Source organism: Strix aluco, chromosome 5 (assembly GCF_031877795.1).
Source record: "Strix aluco isolate bStrAlu1 chromosome 5, bStrAlu1.hap1, whole genome shotgun sequence".
In the NCBI taxonomy this organism is placed as follows: domain Eukaryota; kingdom Metazoa; phylum Chordata; class Aves; order Strigiformes; family Strigidae; genus Strix; species Strix aluco.
Genome location: NC_133935.1, coordinates 23471182 through 23492742, shown reverse-complemented (window position 1 = coordinate 23492742; position 21561 = coordinate 23471182). Strand labels below are relative to the sequence as shown.

Sequence of the window (21561 nt, the reverse complement as noted above, 5' to 3'; positions counted from 1 at the left end):
AATTAAACACTGTAACTGCAAAGTTCATAGGTAATTTAGAAGGTTGACAGGGAAGCTGGGTAACAATTCATTCACAACAGTTTACTGAGCCAGGTATTTAAGAATACATAATAATATTTTTTGGGGGGAGGGCTATTGTTGCAGACTCTACCAATTTTTTTTTAAAACACGCTTATTAGCTACTGATGAGCAAAATTCAGTGTTGAAAAGATTGGTTTAGTTAGGCATGATAAAATTGGCTGCACATCTGAAGAATACTTCAACTCTCTATGTCCCTGGGATTGCAAAGCTGGACTGGCCCAAGTTTAGATGATACATTCTCTTTTGCAATGTATTTATTGTTTTACTCTATTTCCAGCCTGCAACCAAAATGCAAAGACATCGGTGACTTTTTCTTTTTTAAAAGGCAGTATTTTAGGAAGCAGCCCATAGGGAAAAAACCCACCCTGTAGTTCAAACTTATTCAGGTCAGCCTGAATTAAGCATGATACTTGGGCAGCAGTTTGTGTTCTTGTCCAGACTGTTTTGCCCAACCCTACTAACACCCCGTCCGTCATTCATCTAGTGAGAACTATCTGTGAACCCTGGATTGCAACAGGCTAGTGCATGCTGCCAATTAATCTGTCAGGCTGCAGTGGTGTCTAAAGACATTGCCAGAACAACATGCCAGGGCCATTAATTCCAATGTTCTCTTCAAAACACCTCACTTCCCCCTGAATTGTTTGACTTTACAAATACAAAGGTGTTCCATTTTCCAACTGTTTTTGTTTTCCCAACGACTTTTACACATAAACATTCTATCTTTCTGACAATCATATGTTTAAAAATAAATCTTTCAGGAAAGCAATACTAACATTTCAAAATGTTAGGCACTGTGCCTTTTACAAAGCTAAGAAAATGGCATGATACGGCATGATAATAAAGTGGCTCCAGTCAAAAATATTCTTTTGAACTTCTTCCCGAAAGAGAGATGGGTGTTTTGTTGCTCTATTCCACTCCTGATGACTGTAAAAGAACAACAAACTAAAAAAACTTTCAGATTTCACATGGCAGCCAGAGACTTTACAACTATTCTACATAGCCTAATAATGTCACTGGGTTGTATTATAGAAGAAAACAGAAACGAGAACAATGTGAATACAGAAATGCTTCCTGTAATGTGATGTCCCTGCATCTGCAATTCAAAGAATGGTGCAAATTCATGTAAGTTATTTCACAAAGATTTTCTTGAAAGAGTTAGAAACGAGGCGAATCTGCACAACTTCATATGCTCTCACAGTTTAGGGAACATGAGGCTAACTTTCCTACTCCTCACATTCATTTCCACTGTGGATGCCTTTCGCACTCCTGGTTCTCTGTCTATAACTAGACACACCACCACTGAAAGCGTGCAAGATGAATTATCCTCTTGGTTTTTGCAGGAAAAGCTCATGCGGTAGAGGCAGCCTATCACAAGCAAAAGGGTTTCTGTAACACTAACGGGCACAGCAGATCCAGAAAGCCTGGAGAAACTTTGAATACACACCTGAACTATTCAATCATTTAACTTTACCAGACTTTGATCTACTGGTTTTAACTGGGCTCTCATTGCCCATGCAGCCTGTCAGCAGACAGAAAGTTAGGAATAAGTTGACTTTGTATTTCTTCAAATACATCTCAGATAGATAATGGAAGTCAATAGTTTTTCCTCAGAAAAAAAATCTATTTACCATCAACTTCATAATGATAGAGTTCAAAAATTTTTATGTCAGAAATCATTTAAAAATGCTGCCACCAACCTAAAATATAAAAGAACCATCTCCTCTTGTTGGGTTTATTATGGGAGGGGAGGTATTCTGTTGCAGACTTTTCTTGAATCATGTATAAACCTCTTAGGGAAACAGAGCTGAGAGCACAAAGGGCACAGGCTTAACAGCTTTTTCTTTATGCAGTAAACGCAGCTGTTGAAGTCGGAGGCAGTTACATTCAGAACCATACTCTGCCGACATGATCTGATTGAGTCTTAAGGTCAGTGAATACTCCACCAGTCTGTCTGCAAGGCACACACCAGCTACAGCTCGTTTATCAGAGTTTGACTTAACAAGCCTACAGATGCTCCGCCACTATCCATCTTAGGCAAAGTTTTGCATTTTGAGGTACAGCCACATTAGATCAAGTGAGAGAGCACAGGCGTGATTGAAGAGGGGCTGCGAAGGGATGCCAGGTGAGTGCTGAGCTCCCGGGCTGCGCTGCTCAGCCCCGGTGCTTGGAGGTGACTCTCCGGATAGCTGAAACAGGTGAGTGGAGAGACCACCCTTTCAACACGGTGACAATTTACTCCCTGCTACCTAAATGTAGAGAATAACAATGTAATTCAATCAGCAGTGATAAGATAGCAGTTAAAAAGAACTGCATTACATTGCTCTTGAAACAAGAGGATGTCAAAACAGCCACCCGTACTATTCTGTGTTAATGTTTCGAAATGTTTAAGTTTAAAAAGTACTCAGGCTAGAATGAGTTTAAGGCCTGCTCTTTCCTAGGCCTCTGCAACACTATTAGGAGAGCAGAAAGAGATCAGTGATGATCTGGCAGGATGCAAAAGCCTGACTATATGTAAGTAGCGTTCTGATTTCCTGTCCTACGCTCTTCCCATTAAACACATGGCAGCTGATTTTCCCCAATCCTCACGTACAAAAATGCTTTTACAATTACAAACTATTTGAAAGGGACTAAGCAACATTCCCATGTTGTTTTGCTTGAAAACATTCAGTTGATGACTTACTGCTTTTCGTTTGATGGAAGCATCTCTTTACCTTTCCTACAGAGTCTTTCAGTTTATGGAGAAAGTATTTATGGAAGCTCAAAAGAAAAATAAATCTTTTCTTCCCTGACCCCAAATAAATTGGCAACCTGCTGACATTGCTAGCCCAGCCTCCTCTCACAGAACCTATTTAAGAACTTCAGACAAGAGGTCCACAATGGTTTCAATTTTATACAAAAGTAGGATCTATTTATCATCATTATCTTGGTTCAATAGCAAATTACACATTCTTAAAACTGTGTTGGATTAGCTGTGTCAACAGTAGCAAGCTGTGGTACCATACAGTGATAACAGGTAGAGTACACGCATATTGGGTTCAGCAGCACACTTCAATAAAGCAGTTGTGATACAGCATGAGAGTTCAGGGGGTAGTAGCACATTCCTGCACACTATGTTGGACTATGCCTTAAACTTATTTTATTGTTTTATCAAACTCTACATCCGATTGACTTGCTGGGCAAAGAAAGAAATAGGGAAGAGAGTTCAGCTGATGAAACTGTACATGCTTTCAGGTTTTTAAAGCTACAAGAAAATAACCAGAGTGATAATCCCTTCATTTTGGATTTGCCCCACACCCCAAAGGTATAAAATGTCCTATGAGCAATGCATGAGCGGCATCAACTGCAGCCTAGAACCAATACTGCTGGGTAGAACAGGCAAGGTTGGTCCAAGCTCAAGGTTTGTGAGACCAAACAAGGTTTGTAAGACCTGCTAAAAATCAGACAGCACAAAGCAGTGAAAAAAAACGTTTCTGCTCTTGCAGGAAAAGAAACATTAGGATCTCTTGCTACAGATGAAGTGATTCTTTTTCTTCTAAATGTCTCAATTTTGGATCAGGCCCCAGAAGGCTGAAAGGCATCATATAAACATCTTTTTCCTCTGTGAAGAACTTTGGCAGAGGTTGGGAAAAACTATCCTAATGGTCATGTCTACTGGATGGTGGGAGAGACTCTCCGTAGGGGTAGCAAGAGCTCTGTTGTCTGGGTCATTTAAAATTGTAATGGGCAAACCAGAGAAGATAATACTGTAGCAAGTCATCAATCCCACAATAGCCCAATTGTTCAAAGTATAACCAGAGAGGTGTCATCAATAGCCACAATGTGATGAGAAGTTTCTAAAACTTAATCAAAGAAAGTAATCTGCTGGAGAAGACTGATTTGTACCACAGCTCCTAGTGATGTTCTAATTATATTTAAAAGAACAATGAAAAACACATACACACATGGAATGTATCATGTAGAAAAAAACATATAAAAAATGACTAAGCACTGCAAGTCAGACTCAGTTTTGTGGTCAGCTGCAAAAGTTACTTGGCTCTCTGTCATGGATAGCTGTCATAGTTTAACAAAACATTGATCTAAAAATGACAAGAACTTGGTTGCAGTCTCTTTCATAGAAGAAACATAAACCAAGAAGAGTCAAAACATATGTAGAACAGCCTGATAACGTTTGCCAGAACTCCTCCCACTACTATACAAACGTGAAGCAAAACCTTGGAAGGTCTGAGAAATAAAGACATTCTGATATATTTGCCTACTCCCCTCTGACCTCACCGCTCCTGTCTTGTGTTGGATCGTGGTACCAACACTCAGGGTGCACCTGAGACCATGCAAACGCCTCCACTCCTGAAGGACTCCACAGTTCTTCCAGAATACTGTGAATGCTGGGCATATGGCAGCGGATCCCTCCTCCCCCTCTTTGAGACATCCTTTTGGCTGGGGTATTTGGCAAACACTGACAGTACTCTGAACTCCGTTAGAATTGTAGTTTGGCAAGAGTTATTTTTCCGATTGCATAATTCAAGGTTAGCAGTTTTACTGAAGCAGTCCACTTTTCTACTCCACTAACCCTAACCCCATTTCCCCTGATAGGAATGTTTTTCCTCTCAGTTTGATGCCTGCAGAGATACAGCCAGTGTAGAATACCAGAGGAGGAGCGTTCAGACACATCTCTTCACATTCCTGCTTTTCTTATTCCAACTGAACTGAAAGGCCAGGTGAAAAAAATGTGTTTGTAGACGAGCTGGAGAGAGCCAAACATGGTTACCTATGGACTGCAAGGAGAAACTTGCTCATCAGTTCTTTCACCTAAGAATCACAAATACACTGATGGACAGAGTGCCCGCTACCTTTGCTACCTTCAGTGTCAATATGTAAATTGTCCTTTTTAGTGTCCCATTTCCCCCCTCCCCTCCAAGTGCAGTTTGTCCAGCTATTTATCATCCTGCTCTGCGGGAAAAATTTCCACATCTAAACTCTAAAGGTGGTATTTTCAAATAGATTGAGTTTTGATAAGTTAGTTTTTATCTTAGACTGTTGAGCAGGGCCTGTGACAGTATCTAATGTGGTTTGCGGTGCTGAGGCAGAAGTCTTCTCTCAGCAAGCCTCAGTAAATATCAACCATTCCAACACATACCGTGGTCAATGTGCACCAAATCTTAAAGTACTAGACAGATTAGCTGCTAGACTATGATCCTGCAACGAAAGTTCACTTCTGTTATGACAGAAAAACATCTTTAATTATCAGACACACTGGTAGTGCCAGGTGTTATCCATTCAACATTATAATATTTTCCTTAGCTCTCCAAAAAGGTGAAGAGTCTTATCCTACACCTGACATGAGTGAAGACTCTGTAAGAGTAATCCTTCTGTGCAATTCCTTTGCCTCTTGCAATATTAAACATCAGAATAGCTTGTGTTATAAAATCTTCATCCACAGTCTTTCAGGCTGTGGAAAACATGAGGTAGGTAGGCATTAGAGATGTCAGAGAGCTGGAAGAACTTAGAGGAACCACTGGCAGTAGTGAGAGATGTGCCCAGAAGTTTGCATATGATGAATTATTTGCAGTCCAGGCTCTACTCCTGCATATTAATGCCATGGCACTTCAAAATAGGTACTGTGTACACTGTCTACGTCCCAGTCCAAACCACGTTACAGTCCAAATCCTGTTATACCTGTAACTGCTGTTAAGAGAATTTCCAGATCTTTTTGGAGGGATCATCTATTTAGATTCAGGTTTTTCTGTGTAACAGATCACATTGTCCAAGTGTTTTGCAGTCATCAGTGAATTTAGCCACAAAATTTCACAAAGAAAGGCAATATTACTAACTCTGTTTACCAGATAGGAAACCAGGTCACGTATTATGCTTCTGTGAGGAGCAGGGAGTTGGACTCAATGATCCTTATGGGTCCCTTCCAACTTGAGATATTCTATGATTCTGTGATTATGTGACTTGCCAAAGGTTTCTCAGTAAGACTAGTAGTTTTAGGAACTGAAACTAGCACTCCTGAATCTTATCTAAAAATTACAACCTCAAGCTTATAATTTCTTCGTGGGTGTGGAATTGTGACTCTTGACAATGGCACATGTTACAAGGTAAAGCAAAATAAAATAAAAAGAGCAGTTACAGATCTCTCATTACAATGGACCCTGCTTAAGTAACACTTGCAGGGCTGTAAAACTCATAAAAAGCACATGCATAGAATGATAAAACAGTGAGACTTTCAAATGTTGACTCAGTAATTGTTAAACCCCTTCTGGCTGCACAATTTTATAGTCTTCTACTGTACTAATGAAAAGGGAAGAAACAACAAAGAAGGGTTTTAGCCTTCCAATTACATAAACTTTGTGGACCACCAAAGAAGATGAAAGATTATTTATAATGTCACAGCTATTTATCATTTGTGAGAATTTTTGTTGTTGTTGCTGCATCAGAGTTGAGTATGAAGAAACAATGCATTCACCACCCCCTCAGCTCTTTCAGTCTTGCTTATCTGAGATGCCTCTTTTTCATGGAATAATCCACCCACAGAACCTAAAAGCAGCATTAGAAGCAAGAAAATAGAAGAATATTCTTTATTTGTGGCTCTTCCTTTATTTTATGGTACTTCTTTCAGAATTACTACACTCAGTCTTAACTGGGGCTACATCACTTGGTAAAGGAACCATATCTTTCGGTTTATGGTATATATTCAAATCCTGATTGGTTCAATACTGCCTAGAAACCATTTCATCTGATTTGTAATCTACATGAAGTGCTATATGGACTCAGAAGAGAAGTGCCCTATGAGGTGTTACAGGGAAAGAATCAGATGGATCAAGTAGACCCTGGCATTTAACTACTCTCCTCTCAGGACAGACACCCAGTCACAGGTGGAATTTGCCGAAATTTTTATAGTCATTTTCTTTGCCATACATTGTGGACATAAATCTTTGGTTTCTAAGGGCTCTCAAGTCAGTACCTTTCAAAGCACTGAAGGCAACACAGAGTCCACTGAAATAAAAAGAGGAAAATCCTCAGTAAGTTGGCAAGGGTCAGGTCTCCAAGATTATTTTTTTAAAATTCTTTATTCAAGAAAGAATGACTTCCTCAGGAAAATATATTCTTTGACTTGGAAACAAACTGATGGGAATTCTAGAGGAAACGAGGACACTGAGGTTCTCCTTTTCTTTGGTTATGAACTCTGAGAGATAGTGCAAGTCAGGATTTTTAAATGAAAAGGCAGGTGGGACTGGCCCAGCCCATTACTTTAAAGAAGAACTAAAAAAAGAAAGCAAAAGCAAAGCAGAATGATGAGACACTGCTTCCTTCCTAGAAAAGTTTTTACAGCACGGGCATAGGCATCAACCTCGACCAGATCCAGCTGTAATATGCTGATTACAAATAGGTTAAGAGTTACATGACACAGTTTCTCATCTAGACTGCTTTCTGGGCTGACATGCTCTGTAACTTTGTGTGAATTGTTCAGTTGCTGCACCTTAGTTTCCTCAACTAAACAGGATAGAGATCATGACATTCTCCTACCATTGTGAAGAGTTTTGAAATCTCTGGATGAAATCTGCCACATAAATTTTAATGAAGGATTTTACAGCAAGTCAGAAAGAGCTGCTACAGCTGATCAGTGAGGAAAGGAAGGGTTAATTGGGGAAGAGAGGTGGCACACCAAAAATGAAACAAGATGAAAATCACAACCCACGCAGGATATGCTGGGAAACAGGGTCTGTGCGCACGTAGAAAAAGCAGGAACACAGTCTCTGCTTTCCTGGCAATTGTTTATTAACCAGTGGGTGACTCAACTGCGCAGCAGCAATACAGATATACAGACTATTCTTTGCCATTTTTCCCTAGAAGGCATTCAAATTATGAAGACTGCTGTACCTTTGCTTACATTTCTTTCAGCCCTAATGAAGAAGTTGACATACTACCTAGGCTATCTCCTAAGAAAGAAACCACTACACTTTTCCAGTCATGAAATAGGGCTTAGCTTGTCTACTCCCCAGCATCAGCATCAATACAATTAAAGGTGAAGTTCAGCAGCCCCAAAACATACTAGAGGCTGTTTGTCACTCAGCTAAGTGAACACCTTCATGCTAGGACAGCAGAACAGGACAGGCTGATCCCCCAAGAGACTATGTGGACACAATTCACAGAAGAACCAGGTTTAGCCTCTATTACACTGAAGAGAGGTATTGCACTGATGCTGGTGCCCATGAATGTGCTGAAAGCTGTAGCTATTGGAGGCACATGATTATGTAAAAACAACAAAAAGATCTCAGGAAGTAATTAGCTGTTGTGGCTGTAGGGCACAGCTTAGAACTTAAGCCCAAAGACTCAAAAAGTTCAAAAGACATAACAAGAACTCCAAACCAATTGTTTGGTTTGGTTTTTTTTTTTTTTTTCCAGGAGGAAGTTGATCCATCTTTATTGGGCTTAATAAAATTTCCACTAAGGTATAAACAGCTGCAGTCCTCCCTGATCCACACTAGCCTGTGAATGTTTCCAATCTCTGCCCTTTGGAGTGAATGAAGACTTAAACTCCCATTCAGACTCCAGCAGCTGCAAGGATGCAGGGTTCTTCCCTTGCCTCTTTGCCTGCTGTTCTCCTTGACTTCAATGGGAATTTCATGCACACATCCGTGGGCAGAATTTGATCCTCCCTCTGTAGGTTTCATTTTTTATTAGCTAACCCTGCCCATGCATCCCTGCCCATGCATCCCTGCCATAATGATGCACTAAAGAAACACACAAATATACACACTTAATTTTTCTTTGAAAAATGTATCTAGGCATTTAATAGATGATGGTCAATCAGGAAAAAAAAAGCCATTTTAAAATAAAGAGCTAAAATCCTTGGGAGAATAAAAAAAATCCTCATTGCAGAATCTCTCCCTCCCATGTGTAGGCACTTGCTAACTGAGAGTAGTGGCACTGTGACAAAAGTAGCAAAAGCAAAGGCAGGCTTTACTAAAAGAAAAGGGGGGAGGGGAAGTCTTCCACTGGCCATCTGTGAAAACAAGGCATGTGGCCATTAAATGCAGAGGCCGTAAATATAAATATACACAAGCTCCACAAAGCAAATGGCAAAAAAAAAAAAAGAAAGGGGAGGGGAAGGAAAAAGGAATAAACTTTCAGCTGAAGCAAATCAAAATGTTTAATGCTTAGTTACCAGTGCTGGGCAAAAACAATTTTTACCTTTGCTGTGTGCAAACCTGACATGTGTTTTTAACTAAATGTGAGAAAAGTTTCAGGAGAAATGACAATGGATACAGTAGCCCTGTGGAATAAAGGACTCCTTGAACATGAATGATCCTGTTGAGTCTGCTGATTGGACTTACTGAAAGGCTGACATACAGGGTGATGGATGGGTGATGACATAATACCTTCTTGCCTTCTTGTCATGCTTTTTGAAAACTGTCTGCTCTGTGTTGATAGCATTAACAAAGAGGGCTGCAGCCAGCATACAAGAATTTTTGCTAGCCAAGAACCTCAGTAAGACAAAATTAGGAAGAAGGTAGGGAAAAGGGGAATAAGAACATTTGTTAAGATAATATGTTCACTTTGTGGGACTGTAACAGTCCATTGTCTGCAAGATATTCTGGGTCCCCGCATTGTATAATAATTATTCCAAACAGATCTCTACTCACACTGCGAGAAAAGAACAAAAATATTACACTGATCATCTTTCCTAGTGTTTTACAGGCCAGTGAGGAATAGAGTGGGCTACAAATTACAGGACATATATATTAGCAGTCTGCTGAACTTGCAGGCATAAGTGTGTATGTAATGTCTGTGGGTAATATAGCCTCTGCTAGTCACTGGGAATGCTAAAGTATTTTTCCAGTAAAATACTACAGAGATTATGAAAATGGGCAGCTTTTAACTCTTACAAAGTAATCTGGTTTATGTTAGTACCGCACCTCTGGATTTATTTCCAGTGGGTTTCTCCTGTTTGGGAAGCCCAGCTTACACCAGGTCCTGTTCTTCCGAGTTTCAATCATTACAACTTATTCACTGCAGTCTGACCCATGGACTGTCAGTGTCTCCATCAAGCATGGGGTCAGACTGTGTTTTACCAACCCTTCTCTTTTCTTCTCCTCCCTGCTCTTATCTCCTCCAGTTTTTTCTCTACTTTCTGATTCAAATTTAACCATTAGGGGAAGAAAAAAAATGTTATTGAAGTAAAATTCTCTACTGCAGGAGAAATTTAAATCCCATGTGTTAAACCAGCTCCTTCTTATGCCTTTAGTGAAGTGAGCTCCAGTGTTTTATTTCTCAAAGACAGCAGGATCTGCGGGTTTGAGATTCTTAATATCTCCCTCCTCCCTGAGGGAAGAGCAGGGACAGAATTCATTTCAGCTCAGCAGATCACAGCAGTTTCTTAAGAGTTAACTGTGCTATCCCCATCCATCAGGCAGCCAGCGAGGCATCAGGAAGGAATGATGGATGTAAAATTATTACAGGGCTGCCACCCGATATACTTACTGCCATTTGTAACTAATGCTGGAACTGACACACTTTTTTCATTATTAAACATCCACATTAAGTCAACATTGGTCACTGTCATTTCGTGTTTGGCACTCTCTTAAGGGGAAGAGGGAGAGGTGGGGGTGGGATGGGGAGGATGGTGGGAGGAGGGGTGGGTGGGAATGGGAGGAAAGACATCCTGAACCCGGTGTTCCGTAAGCATGAGTAATAAATATGCTCCTGCTTACAATGCTGGAATAAATACTGTTACAAATAGCTCTTTAGTTACAGCCCAGCAGACAAGTACATGTCAGAGCCTTTTAAAAGGACACACTCCAAGCGATAACAGGGAGAACTTGTATCACAGGTTAAGAAACACTTCAGCACAGGAGGTACACGTATTCTGATACACTCATCTCAGAGCATGCTAGGAGTGTGACTGCGCCCATACACATCTGAAATGCTTGTGTGGCTGTGTATACTTACACACCTGTCCCTGCTGCCTGCACCTTCAGCAGCAGGCACCAGAATTTCAAAACCTGTACCTGTGTTTGCACCAGTGCACACAGACACAGGCTCAAATACCTGCTTGTGTGCCTCCTTCCGCGTTTTTTACAGATACCAGGGAACATACACAAATGCTTGAGAGTCTGACTATAGTCAGAAAATTACTGGCTAGCTCAGTGCATGTTTGTGCTGTGTGTCTCTGAAAGAGTGCACTGTAGGCTTGTATGCATGCACACACATGCTGGCTCTTTGTGTTTGTGTACATCTCCTTTGCAGAGGAACAGGCAGTTTTGGGGCTGAACAAATAGGCCAGAGTCCACTTGCTGATGTTGCCCGTTGTGGTGTTTGCACTAGATGACAATCTGTGCTCTAAGCTACATGTATAAAAGGCAACATTGTTTATGTATAGTACATATCAAGCTATAATTAACTGTAGATGACAATTACAAATAAAACTATGCTCCTGGGTTTCCAAGAAACCAGAAAAACATATACACACACTTCTCATTTATACACAGAAATGTTTCCAAGAAAAGTAATGTAAAAATATGTTTTATTGCATTTGCAATTAAAATAGGTTTTCGTAAAATCCATGCTCATCATGATGCTCATAGTTTTTACTCTAATCCTCTGAAAATCAAATCAAATCCCTCAAGATGGTCCAAGTTTATGGCCCATAAAGTGACTCACCCAAATAATCCTAGCCATTTTTTAAAATCTTTTCTCATTTATGACTCCTTTTATACAACATCTCTCCAATTCCACAAAATTCCTGTCTGACTACTGCCTTACAGCTGGCAGGTCTGGCCTGTCCACAGGGATCAACCCATCTGGGAACACAAGCCAGATAACGGGTCACGTACATGTGTGGAGAAAAGCCCCAAGAGCTTTAACAGAGACTCACAAAGGTGGTTCCCAGCCCAAGGCCTGCCCATCTACCCCTGGCAGATAAATCCTTACTGAAAGTCTAACATACATGTTCAGAATTTCACTGGTAAGCTGCCACAGCAATTCATGCAACAAAAAGCTCAACAGGTCTCAGAATCGTTAGGTCTCCATAACTACACTAGCCACTGCAGCAAAGAAGGGAGGAAAATTGGGGCTATCCCCAGATGAGTGTTTGTTGCCTATAAATATCACTCTACAGGAAGGAGAGTCTTTCTTCCGTACGTAACTACAGACATAATGTACATTTCTAAGTACGAATATGTCTACAGACACATAGCTACATTACACTAACCCTCTTTCAATTCCACTCCCCCCATCAAAGTCTCCCTGCCAGGAAGCATCCAGTGAGCAAACATAATGTCCCAAAAGTTCAGGAGGCTGCCTCTTAAGTTCCCTGACAGGACCCTGAGCTTCTGACGGGAAACCCTCACTGGTAACATTGCAGCACTCTATTTTCTCACTACCCACCTTCCCAACTATCTCTTTTACTTTCTCTTGAAAACAGGGAAAACCAGAGTAGAATTTAATTCAAAATGGCCACACTTGCCTTCCTCTCAAATCTTGCTCTTAATAAAGAGAGAAAACTTTAAATTTCTAGATCAAACAGACAGAAACTTTAGAGAAGTTGAGGTGTTTGTCTGGATCTGAACTTCACAGCTGACTAGACAGCCTAGAGCATATATGGGAAAGGAGAACAAGTACCTAAACTTTACAGCTTGCATCTTTTCCTCTGTTGGGTCAAACGAAAGAGACAGCTCAGGAGACCCTACAAGTTAAAAACTTCAACTTCTTAACTAGTGCTTAGTAGTTTAAGTGGTCACCCCAGCAACTCAAATGGCATTATAGTCTAGGAGAAATCAGACTTGGTTCTGTCCTTTCCTGTCTCCACTTTAAAAATAAAATAAAATAAAACAAAATAAAATAAATCAGTGCATCACAATAAAGTTTTGCCATTTATTGTATCAAAAATGCCAAACCCTACAGTTGCTTTGGAAAAATTTCCAATTGAGCAAACAATTTTGTTTTCCTGCTACCTTGTAAAAGAACTCCTCTCTGCCCTCCACGAGCCTACTAGGAGGCGTGAATTAGAGAGGAAAATAAACTTCAACTGGGGTTGAGAGTGAGAAGTGAAAACAGAAGGGGTAAGGAGAATCCCAACAATAGGAAAGTAACAGAATAAAGTGAATGCAGATGGTTCCACTCCTGTTACTTAATCAAAAGGCTGTGCAGAGTCACTAGAGCCAGCATAAAGTCATGTGTTAGAACAACAGCTGATCTGTATTAAAGAAGATTAACTCGCAATGCCATGGTGGAGGGCCTGGGATTATTTTATGTACTGCCACTGTCGAACAAGCCGTCATCACAATTACTGCCCTCCGATGTGAATGACTGATCTGTAACCACAGCTAAACAGCATGCTGCTTAGGGGCCTGGGTGCTTCATGAAGATGAATTTCCATACCATCAAAGTGCTTTTAATGGGCTTCCTGATCCAACCACAAGGCCTGCTTTGCAAGTATATAGAACGCAGGATGAAGGCTTCCTGTCCAAAAGGATTTGGTCGGTTGTCACTTGACAATTCCCAGCCAGCACAAGGGAGGAGAGGGGGGAGACAGGTAGAGTTGTCTCTGCTTTGGAGGATTAACAAAAAAAAAAAAAAAGAAAAAAAAAGGGTACAGATGCTTTCTGAATGCAACCAACTGCTGTATCCACAGCTGAATTCAATGCGCTTAACAAATAATGGCAATTTAGCTATGCTTGCGAGGAATAGCTTGAGTCACTTTGCATTAGCATCTGGCTGAGTGTTAAAGTCATTTCGACATGGGGAGCAGAGAAAAGAAATTTCTGCTCCGAGCATCCTTTCAAGAATGCTTAAATATTTGAATATAAATTCCTTTGTGCTTGTGATCACTTCTTCTTATATCTGACACTCTGCTTTTCCCTCTTCCCTTCTGGTATGCTTCTATGTGAAATGCCGTAAATATGCTCCATCCCTCTCTTTCTCTCTCCCCATACCAGCGCTCTTATTCTTCTGAGAGAGATTGTATGTACTGCCTGATACTTATTATAGTGACCTCTTTTTTCCTTTCCCTTCCTCTCAAGAAAGTGCATGAAATTGGAGTCATTTCTATATCACTTACACCCAGGATAGGCTGATGAAAAAAGTACAGTAGTGAGAGACTCACATGTACATTTAACATTCATTACCCAGACTGCTGGCTTCTCACAGCTTATTGATCAAACTCCATCTAAAAACAGGGAAAATGGAAAGCTATCCAAATTAGCAATCTGCTCATTCTGGACAATATTGTTTGACTCACAAGCTTCCTAGGGTAACTGCCTTTCGAGTTTCTGCTAAATAGCTGATCACACAAGGCCTTACAGTGAAAAGCCACTAGAAGCAGTTTCAATAAAATTCAGTTTACACCAAATGCAACAACGGTCATCTTTGCTGTACTGCACAGCAAAGGCTGTATCTCCTCAGAAAATATTGCAGGGGAAGAGAGGAACTGAGGAAAAAGTCTTGCTAAGCATATGATGTTGAGATACACACAAGAGTTTGGATGTATATCTTAAGTGGCAGTATTATAAGGACAGCTCACTATAAATGTGGCAGCAAGGTCACATGTGCAGATCTATTTATCCTCCATAAGCCAGGACAGTGCATGGAAAGACCTCAGGTATTTCCAGAGAAAAGCAGCAAATGACAAGCTCTTTGACATATGCAATGGTTACAGTACATACAAATTTTACTCGAGAATATTCACTTTGTTGATATTCTATTATAGCACAGCTTCACAGGCCAGTTCAAAAGCAGGAGGTGGTAAGGCCCATACATTCTGCTGCCTCTAAGTTTCACTGCAAATATTTAGTGCAGTTTGTGTTGTCAATTCTCCATTTTTTCAATTTTGTTAAGTCATCTAACGTGACATGACAGTGCTACATAGCAATGGTCACAAAATATCATATGACAACCTCACAAGGCTAAATACCCAGAAGCTGAGCCTGAGTATCAGCAAAGCTTATGTTCCTAAAGAAGCTTGAATATTTTCAAATCCAGTTCATCTCACAAACACATGTAAGCATTTCCATAAAGCAAGATCTCCACTTCAACCCAGAGACTTCCAAGATCACCTTCTCATAATACACGATGACAGGCTGGAACAGAGAATTAGTGGCCTCCAAAGTTCTCATGAGGGCTTTAACTATCTCGGTCTCCTCCTCACTCTCCCCCAGGGGTCTCCAGGTCTCTCTCTCATGCCATTTTTTGGTTGTGGTTTTCATTTTACTTTTCACTTTTTTTTGAAATAAGCAACTATTATTAAAAATGGGGAAGAAGAAAATAGAGCAAGAAAAAGGAGGAAAAAAAAGGAGGAAGAACCTATGTATCTGCAGGGAGAGCCAAATGCAATCTCGGATCCTTTGCAAAGGGAGTCTCACAAACTCACCTTTTCTGTCCTGCAGTTATTGAGACCCAGGCTATTCACAACGGCCACTTTCCCATCCAGCACCTGTTGTTCCCTCCGCAGTTGCTCCTTCATCTGTCGGGCCTCCTGGATTGCCTTGGTAACAGCATCGTGGTCATTTAAATAACCTGACGACGTGATAGAAGAAAGGATATCTTAAAAAAAGAAAGTTATAAGAAAACACTTTAGCTTTCATCTATGAAATGTACCGTTTATCATTATTCATAGAATCATAGAGTGATTAAAGAGAAAGAGTTAAAAGGTAATGCCCAGAAACCCATCCATGCTTTGTAATTCTGTTACTGTTATGATAGAGCCACCTGGATAGAAACCATGAGAAACCTCAGTGCCAAAATCATCGTCCTGATATTTGATCCCATTAATTTCAATATTTCCCTGATGCTGCAGAGGTTAGCCTTGTGGTTTGCATGCAGCAGGATGTAACTGGATAAGAGTTAGGGGAAGCTTTGATCATGCCAGCAATCCCAAACTCTTAAAAATAGACCATTTCATTCTTCCCCTTCTTAAAACTTGTGAATACATTAAAATAAACCACAGGTGGCGGTGGTTTGCTATAGATATGAAATGCATAATGGCTGGGAAGAGAAACCTCATCCACTGAATGCTCCCCACCACCACCTGTCATTCAGAAATGTATAAGAAACCACAGCTACACGGACCTACATTCCCACTCCTATTCATGCTGCTAATAGTAGGTCAAATGTCCACTGTTTTGCTGCAAATTCACAGCCTAGGGCTTAGCCTTAGTAGTCACTGAATTATATCCTTTTAAAATGTTACAAGCATCACCAGCACAGCTAATACTATTTAATTTTAAATGTGACACTTTGTCATTTTTTTCCTTTAGCGTACTGTAGATTATACTTATTATGATCTGCATATGATTTGTAGGATAGAATACTGATGGGAGACTCCAAGCCCCAGTCTATTTTTCAAACATTAAAGGAGAGGCTAATATCTATCAATCTCCCTCCCCCTCTCCACATCCCCACATGCGCACGCACGCACACGGTTCTTTCTGTCTTTTAACTAGGGCATAAAAACGGCATAAAATGAATCTGTAATATGAAATTGCCCAGAAAAGGGACTTCTGTTTGTGACATGAGGCTAAATCTAACCAGATCCATTGGTGAATTGTGACAGATGGAGGGACTGTGAGACAGAAGGCAGGCACTAATCACACACAAAATGACCGGCTTGCCTCAACATGTTCCATGGATTCCAGCAAACTTTACACCCTAATCCATTTTTAGAACAAAAAACATCTGGGCCATAAATCCTCTAATCTGCCAAAACACGCTATTAAATCCCATGATTTGTTGAAAAACACTAAGATTAAAGAAAGGAAATATAAAATGGCTAACTGCCGTGTTAGGAAAGTGTTATTAATACTCTTTCTTTGTCTCAATTATGAATGTTCTGTTCCTAAAGAGCCTTGTCTAATCATGTCAGATTACACATCCTTGTTGTATTGCTAGACTCTTCTATCTGATCCGCTGATTGCCAAAAAACGTAGGACATTGTCTTGCTGCTTAAAACATTTCAGTGGAAGAAGCTGATGTCAGATTAGTTCAGTGCTGCGCTGCTGTCAGGATTTTAGTTTGGTTTGGGTTTTTACTGGTTTTTTTTTAGACTGCAGACAGAATGGGACTGGTATTCCTGTCTTCCTTGGTGTGCAAAAACTAGGAGGAAAAGTTTCTGTGCAGTTTGACTGTTGCTAATTGTACTAACAGTTAGCTTTTGGCTAAATACCCAGGAACCCTGGGAGTTTTATATGAATTAACTTGATCCACATTTCTTTTATCAAATGACCCAGTAATTCCCAGCCAATGGAATTCCAGTAATTCCAACTTGTCCAGCATAAGGAAAGTTATAACCTGCACCAGCACAGTGCTACGAGCTGATTTTTTTTTAACCTTCATTTTATCAACTTGCTTGGTTTCTTCCCCACTTTGCATCTGTTACTGATCAAGCTTGCATGTAGTCAGAATAAATTAAAAAGGAAGCAAACAAACAAACAAACAAACAGTAGTATTACTGGTGGTTGTGCTCTTGATTAGGCTAGGTATAATACTTTCAATACAGCTGAATTTGCCGAGGAACTGGAATTCACGCCCTTCTCCAGACTATTTGGCTTTTCCTGAATACTGCTATCTTTGAGACACTTTGGCACATGACAGTGAATAAAAGCAAGCACTCCTTATGTTTTTCAGTAGCTGCCAAGATGCTGGTGTGCAGGGAAATGATTAATATAGAAGCGAGTAGAATGTAAATTATTGTTGTTTAGGGTAGGTGGTGAATTATTGACAGAGAGAGGAACTGCATTACATAAAATGCACTTAGTTACAAGGATTGCCAAACTAGCATAGAGATGTTGCAGATAATGGCAAAGGGCAGAGAGAAGTTGTTTCTGTTTTTAGTACACGGACATATGCCTGTTCCCAAAAAGAAATGCTTGGATTTAAAGTCATACATGAAGCCATGACATTTGTGACTGCTCAGTCTGTAGCATGATTTATACGCTATAAGGATAGCTCTAGAAAAGGACTACATATCTGTATGCTCAAATGCAGTTATGCTGTTAATCACAGGAGATTATAAGTTTATGTCCTCCAAAGACAACTGAACAATACATGAACATTTCTCCATGCGATGGGAACCAAGCAGCCTGAAGAACTGCTTTCAGAGAATGGTTTTAATTTGAAGTTAGTGGTGGTGAAAAGTGACAGCTCAACTGCATCCCAGGAAGGTGGGCTGGGCAGACCTAGGACAGACAACTTGTGCCTTGCATTGAAAGCTCAAATCATTCAAATGGTGGAAGTAACTGCCTGGCAAATGACTGCATGTTTCCCAGTGACCTTTTGTAGAGGGATTCATCTCTCAAGATAAAGAAGTGATCCAGTTTCTTTACCATTTTCAGGAACCTTAGTACCTTTGCTAAAAATGCTATAAAAATTTTTTGTGGCATAGCTCCTACTGGAGGGACTTGAAATTTCATGCTTACTCTTTTAAGATCACCCAATGGTTTCAACATAGTAATAAGTTTTACTTGCTGTAACTTTGGTTGGATCTGACCTAGCAGTTAACAGGAAAAGACTCTGTAGAGTGTTCACAAGCCTTTCATTCTTCTAGTCCTCCACTAAAGGACAAACCTTTGTCAGAAGTAGGCTATGCCTGTCCAGCTCCTGCATCAGTTAAAGACTGCTTATCTGATATATACAGTATGCACAGTGATACTGCTCAGCAACCTCAAAAAGTCACTTTCTGTATTTGTAGCTGAGAGATATACAGCAGTGAACTCTATGTCATTAACAATAACTTAAGTATGTTATCTTTTGCTCCACAGTTTTCCATGGTTTATTAATGGTATAACACATTAATGCTTCTTACAAGAGTGACCTTTAAAGCTCTATTCATCCTCACAGCTTTTATCCAATTACATTATCACTCATTACAGGTACAGCATTTCAAAATCTGCATTCTGTTAAAAGAAGTAAATTGCAGGGGTCTCAAACCTATGAAAAAGATCAGGTGTGTAGGGAAAGAAGATTGGAGAGCAGAGAACAAGAGATGTCCTGCCACTGAGATGCAGGTCAGATGCTTAACTCCACATCTAAATGTGATGCTCACTCTATTAAGGACAAAAAATTTAATGTGAAAAAATTGAAACTCGATGCATTGTACATGGAGAGCAACAGGGCCAAGCAAATTAAAGATGAAATACATTATTACCTACTGCAGTTACAGAGTGTAGGTCTAATAATAATACATGAATTAACAACTAACAATGAGATATTTACAAAATATTTATATACTACTAAGATGTAATACCAAATAAAGTTATTTTCTTTTCTGGAAGGCATAGAAGCGTATTCTCTGTCTGATATACGTAACTCTCATCAACATTAGCAATAATCATGTACGCACAGTGGGAGGGTAATACAGTGAGAGCTAGATCTGTTTTGATCTTTGGACATAACTATGGGTCTTCCTGGTGTCTATGCAGGTAGAGTATGGACTACAATGAGCTTGGGGGAGATCGAGAGACACAAAAAGATTTTACTACATAGCATTGAGATATCACAGAAAGAGCTTCTGATAGATTTGACCTATGGCTTCTTTTACTTTTTGTGCCATCCCTAAAAGTGGCCAGCAGGAGATGCTTTAGGAGTAGTAAGACACACAGTAGCAAAGGAACAACTATCTACCTCACTTAATTCCCTAGACACAGCTTGATTTACATCCTGAAATCTTAATTCAGGTTATATTCAATTATTTAATGAAATAAAATGTTTCAGTTACAAGGATGAAGAATGGGGTGTGCACACGTTCTACTCATACGCACAAAGAACAGTGCCTTTAACACATCAGACTTGTAAAATCACCACTGTTATTACTTAGATGGTCTTTAGGCAAAGAGGTAGTTTTGGCAGGAGCAAGAATTAACACTATTTTCTGGAGCAATGTCAAAAACAGCCAGTCAAGACTCTTTGCAAGATACAATATCAAACTTGCTTTTCTGAATGAACCTGGTGATTGTTTTGCATATTAGATCAAGGTAAAATAATGGTTCATGCAGCATTTTAGCGGACTAAGGATTAAACCTGTAATTTTGCAAAGATGTATTTACATATGTAGACTTTTAACTTAAAGGGAATTTTTTTAAGGTTTATCCATCACTTTTAGATGACACTGTACAATATCACAGGTCTTTAAAGCCTGCCATTAGACAGGTCACTCTCTTTAATGTATGCCATTAAACAAACAGCATTTATTACCTTTTATTGATAAAGCAGTATCTGAAGTAACACAGGTCTTTGTTTTCCAAGTCTGTAAAAGTTAAGATACTCCTCCTGAAATGGTAAGTCTGTGCAAGTTTCTTCACTGGCATCAACAAATGTAGTATCATGGTCACCCCATGACAGTTCATAGTCTGCTGTCTGGCACTGACTGATGAATGTCCACTTTCCATTAACACCTATTAATCGTTATGAGGAGGGATAAATGAGCTTACCTATTGTGTTAGCTCTGGTCGAAGGACTAGCTAATGTTGCTGGCACTGAGGACTTTAGTGAACTGGCCCCACTATTTATTCTCAGAGTTGGAATATGAGGAGAGGTGGGTGATGTGGGAGACTTGCCATCAGATGTCTTGGGTTTGGCTGAAAGGTTCAGAGGCTGGGCCACTTCATCCTAGACAAGCAGAAGAGAAAAGAATGTTATTAAAAAACTGCTGTTGGCACAACACCATCTAAGCAAAGACAGTTGTTTTCAGCTCATATAAACTTCTAAACCTGAAAGGTTGTATGATACATACTAAGATCAAACGTGGTATCATCCTGTCATTCCAGTTTGGAACTGAACTGACTGATAAACTGGAAAATTAACATGACATGATCACAGAATGTCCTCCATTTGCACTTTGTATGTAGGAATTGTTTCTGAAGAAATTATTCACATCAACAAGATATACACTTTTTTACAGCAATTTTACATTTTTACAATGATTTTTTTTTTGTTGTTTTATTTTAAACTTGATATGGAGAAATTAAATAAGAACTGAAAAGAATTTTCACTTAAAATTCAACCACCACCACCCCAATTGGGCAAATATGTTTGAGTGAATGGGTTTTTAGTTGGGTTTTTAATTGGTCTTTTGTTTTCCCTTTTTTTTTTTTTTTTTTTTTAGTGTTTGTGCTTTCCTCTGAACTACCCAGGCTTAGAGTTGCAAGCACAAAAATATAGGACATTAATACTTCTCTTCCCCCACAACAAGAGAGCAGGAAGAACCTGTCCTTTCTTTCCACAAAATTTGAAACAATAACCTGGATAATTCTGCATAAGCCCCTAGATTTTTTATCTTCTGTGGAGATGGACTTCAAGATTTCAGTAATTATTATTATGCAAAAATAGAGAAATTGGGTGACATTTTTGCAGGGTAAGTGGAATTATTCCTAAACTTTGTTTGATTACATGGAGTAAAAGACAGTGCTATAAAACACATTAAAATTTTAAGTCATACATTTTTGTTTGACCAAAATACAATACAGTAAGGGAAAAAAAAAAAAAACAGGG

General features: G+C 39.7%; 1 protein-coding gene across 12 annotated transcripts in view; it reads right to left on the bottom strand.

The window, feature by feature from the left end:
• The window catches only part of SOX5 (SRY-box transcription factor 5), a 297407-nt gene that overhangs the window by 16658 nt on the left and 259188 nt on the right, over positions 1-21561 (bottom strand). For 8 of the 12 annotated variants that reach the window (XM_074826380.1, XM_074826377.1, XM_074826381.1 and 5 more), the window contains 2 exons: positions 20502-20679; positions 15449-15621 (listed from right to left, as the gene is read on the bottom strand). In XM_074826380.1, coding sequence (XP_074682481.1) covers positions 15449-15621; positions 20502-20679 — 351 coding nt within the window. The remainder of the gene's footprint in view (positions 1-15448; positions 15622-20501; positions 20680-21561) is intronic. The other 4 variants (XM_074826379.1, XM_074826385.1, XM_074826386.1 and 1 more) reach the window with 1 other exon arrangement.